Source organism: Vigna unguiculata, chromosome 4 (genome assembly GCF_004118075.2).
Source record: "Vigna unguiculata cultivar IT97K-499-35 chromosome 4, ASM411807v1, whole genome shotgun sequence".
In the NCBI taxonomy this organism is placed as follows: Eukaryota; Viridiplantae; Streptophyta; class Magnoliopsida; order Fabales; family Fabaceae; genus Vigna; species Vigna unguiculata.
The window spans coordinates 8,354,867-8,357,452 of record NC_040282.1 but is presented as its reverse complement, the minus strand read 5'-3'; the positions used below and the strand labels follow the sequence as shown (position 1 = coordinate 8,357,452).

The 2,586-nt window shown below is 27.5% G+C and overlaps 1 protein-coding gene across 1 annotated transcript; it reads right to left on the bottom strand.

The window, feature by feature from the left end:
• Window positions 1–1,302: 1,302 nt before the first annotated feature.
• Window positions 1,303–1,956, bottom strand: LOC114180286 (stress-induced protein KIN2-like). Its single transcript, XM_028066575.1, has 3 exons — window positions 1,853–1,956; window positions 1,692–1,760; window positions 1,303–1,515 (listed from the first exon to the last, which is right to left on the bottom strand). Exons 1-3 carry the CDS (start codon window positions 1,904–1,906, stop codon window positions 1,441–1,443), a joined length of 198 nt encoding a protein of 65 aa, XP_027922376.1. The 5' UTR covers window positions 1,907–1,956; the 3' UTR covers window positions 1,303–1,440.
• Between the last annotated feature and the right edge of the window lie 630 nt (window positions 1,957–2,586).

Genomic DNA, 2,586 nt, shown 5'->3' with positions numbered 1-2,586 from the left:
GGGAGGCGCAAATCCTCCCCCAAATCAAGCCAAGCTCCATCTACAAAGGCTCAAAGAATTTGTGGTCAAATTCTCTCCAAGGAGGGGAAGATGATGAAGGATTGACCCCAACCAAGGATGGAGGCACATGCTTAAGAAAACTAAGCATGTTATTATATATCTTAAAAAATCTTTTACATAAAAATAATAATAAATTATTGTATCTTATAAAATTTTTTAAATAAATTCTTTTAAATTAGTTAATTATCACTTCATTTATTTATTTTTTAATTATTATAATTTTGCGTGATCTTACATAAAGTCCATGTGCCATGAAAGTTTACAACTTAAAAATTATAAAATAAACTGTGGTTGAAAATTATTGTGCTTATCTGTACGTACAAAGATTGCATTATTGCTATCTAAATATATGTTTGTATACATATGTAAGAAACTAATCATTATGTTGTTTGGTTAAGATATGATTGGCATGATGTATAATGTTAGAAGATTCACTCCAAGAATGTTGTGTTTAATATCACAGAGCTGTGGTTAGGACCATATGGCTAGTGTTATGCCCAATTCTTAGCACGATTCTAAATTCTTGATGGATAATGATGCACTAGAACTAAAACAAAGAAAACTTGTCAAATTACGTTTTTGAACTTCTTTATTTAATTAATATTATTAATAATGGGGCAATTATATTAGATACTTAAATGGTATAATTTCTGCATAAGGATTCAAGGTAATTAATTGTGTCGTCTCAAAGGTTTATGTTTAAGGTTGTTGTCAAAAGTATTTATGAGATTATAAGAATAATGGTTATGTTTTTAGTCTTAACTTCAATACAAAATTGAAATTTGTGCATTTCTAATCTTGCTTCTCAAACTTTAAAGTTTATATAATCTTTCTAATTCATAATATTTACAGCCTAGCGTTTGATACATTCCATGTCAATTAAAAACTGTGTTTATTCAATATTTTTATAATCTAATTTAAATTATGTAAGTAACCAACATTGAAAATGTTTAATAATAATATTATTTTAAATAATATATTATTCTCTAGATTATTCACTATTATTTTACATCTTAATATTTTATATATATATATATATATATATATATATATATATATATATATATTAAAATTCTTTATTAAAAGGGTGCAATTTTGTTCCGTTTGCATGAATGTCACACTAGTTTGAAAAAAAAAAATGAATTATGATTAGGCAAAGTGCATGAGTCTTGATCGTTAAAGAAATTGGTTTCCTAGATCAAAGAAAAATGGTTACATTTGAAATAAAATTGAATGCTTCTATAAATATTAATCAGATGAATACATATCTAAAATAAAAGGTAAAATCATGTTTCTGCAAAATATGTGGATGAGCAGGAACAAGGTTTATTCTCGTGAAAGAAAGGAAGTTTAGCATAGTTAACAATCCATTTAGTTTTATTAGTTATTTGAATTCAAAGTATTCTTGATACCATCGGCAGCTCCTTGTGCCTTTTCCTTCATTTGTTGTCCACCCTATACACAACAAAATACACTTTCTTCTATCACGCGTCTCAATTTCTAATTCAACAACCATGCAAAACTCTATTACATTCATATATCAATATGAATATTATTGTAATATGGATTAAACATGAATGTTACTACATAATTTGATTTGGAGAGAGTTGAGAAAGAAAGGATAAAAGAACCTGTTGCATAGAATCTTGAGCAGAATGAGCAGCATCGCTAGCCTTGTCCATCATGTTGCTAGCCTTTTCCTGCAATACCATAGAGAATCTTGTCAATGATTTCTAAATATTGAGCATACATGAACATCAACATACTAAAAACAGAAAGTTTGAAGGTATACCTGAGCTTGGCCCTTAGCTTGACCAGCGTTGTAGCTTGCATTTTGGGAGTCCATCTTCGATATTCTTGTGTATTGAATTGTGATGGTAAATGATGTTTTGTTTAATTTTGTTTTTGATTCATTTTCTCATTCCCTATTGTAACTTATATAGTTTGTCAATGTGTTACAACTTTCAACACGTGTTTTTGCTTCTTCTCATGTTTTACCACACAAACTAAATGCGATTCACATTTTCCTCCTTCTCTTACATTTCGAAGAACACGTCTTAAGCCAATTTTGGAATGTTGCCCCTTACTGCCAATAAAAATAAAAATTTAATGGCAAATTATTTAATTATTACACTAACTCGCTAGATATAATCTTTTTTTAACTTCCAAATATTTTTACATTGTAATAGAAAATGTAGGATATGCATTATAAGAAAATACTTCAATAATAATCAATTTTAGTGACCAAAAATATTTTTCACTATAGTGATCTCTTTAGATATCAATATATAAACTAAAAATTTTGTTGTAACTAAAATAGTTTCAAAAGTTATAATTAGTTTCTAAATTGGTAACTAAAATAATTTCTATTATGAATTGGTTTCTAGGTTGGTCACTAGCATTAACTACCTGTGTTTTGGTTACTAAAAGAATTATTCTCTAAATTAGTCTTAGTTTCTAAACATATTTTTGGTCACTAATATTAGTTGTTATTTAAGTACTTTCTAAGAGTGATGTTAACATAAT

What these genes read in the sequence shown, in the direction of transcription:
- LOC114180286 (XM_028066575.1), bottom strand. Translation starts at nt 1,906, where the DNA reads ATGGACTCCCAAAATGCAAGCTACAACGCTGGTCAAGCTAAGGGCCAA. An exon ending in AAGCTAAGGGCCAAGCTCAG is followed by an intron (nt 1,761 to 1,852) that starts GTATACCTTCAA and finishes ATGGTATTGCAG; the next exon opens with GAAAAGGCTAGCAACATGAT. An exon ending in CTCAAGATTCTATGCAACAG is followed by an intron (nt 1,516 to 1,691) that starts GTTCTTTTATCC and finishes TGTTGTGTATAG; the next exon opens with GGTGGACAACAAATGAAGGA.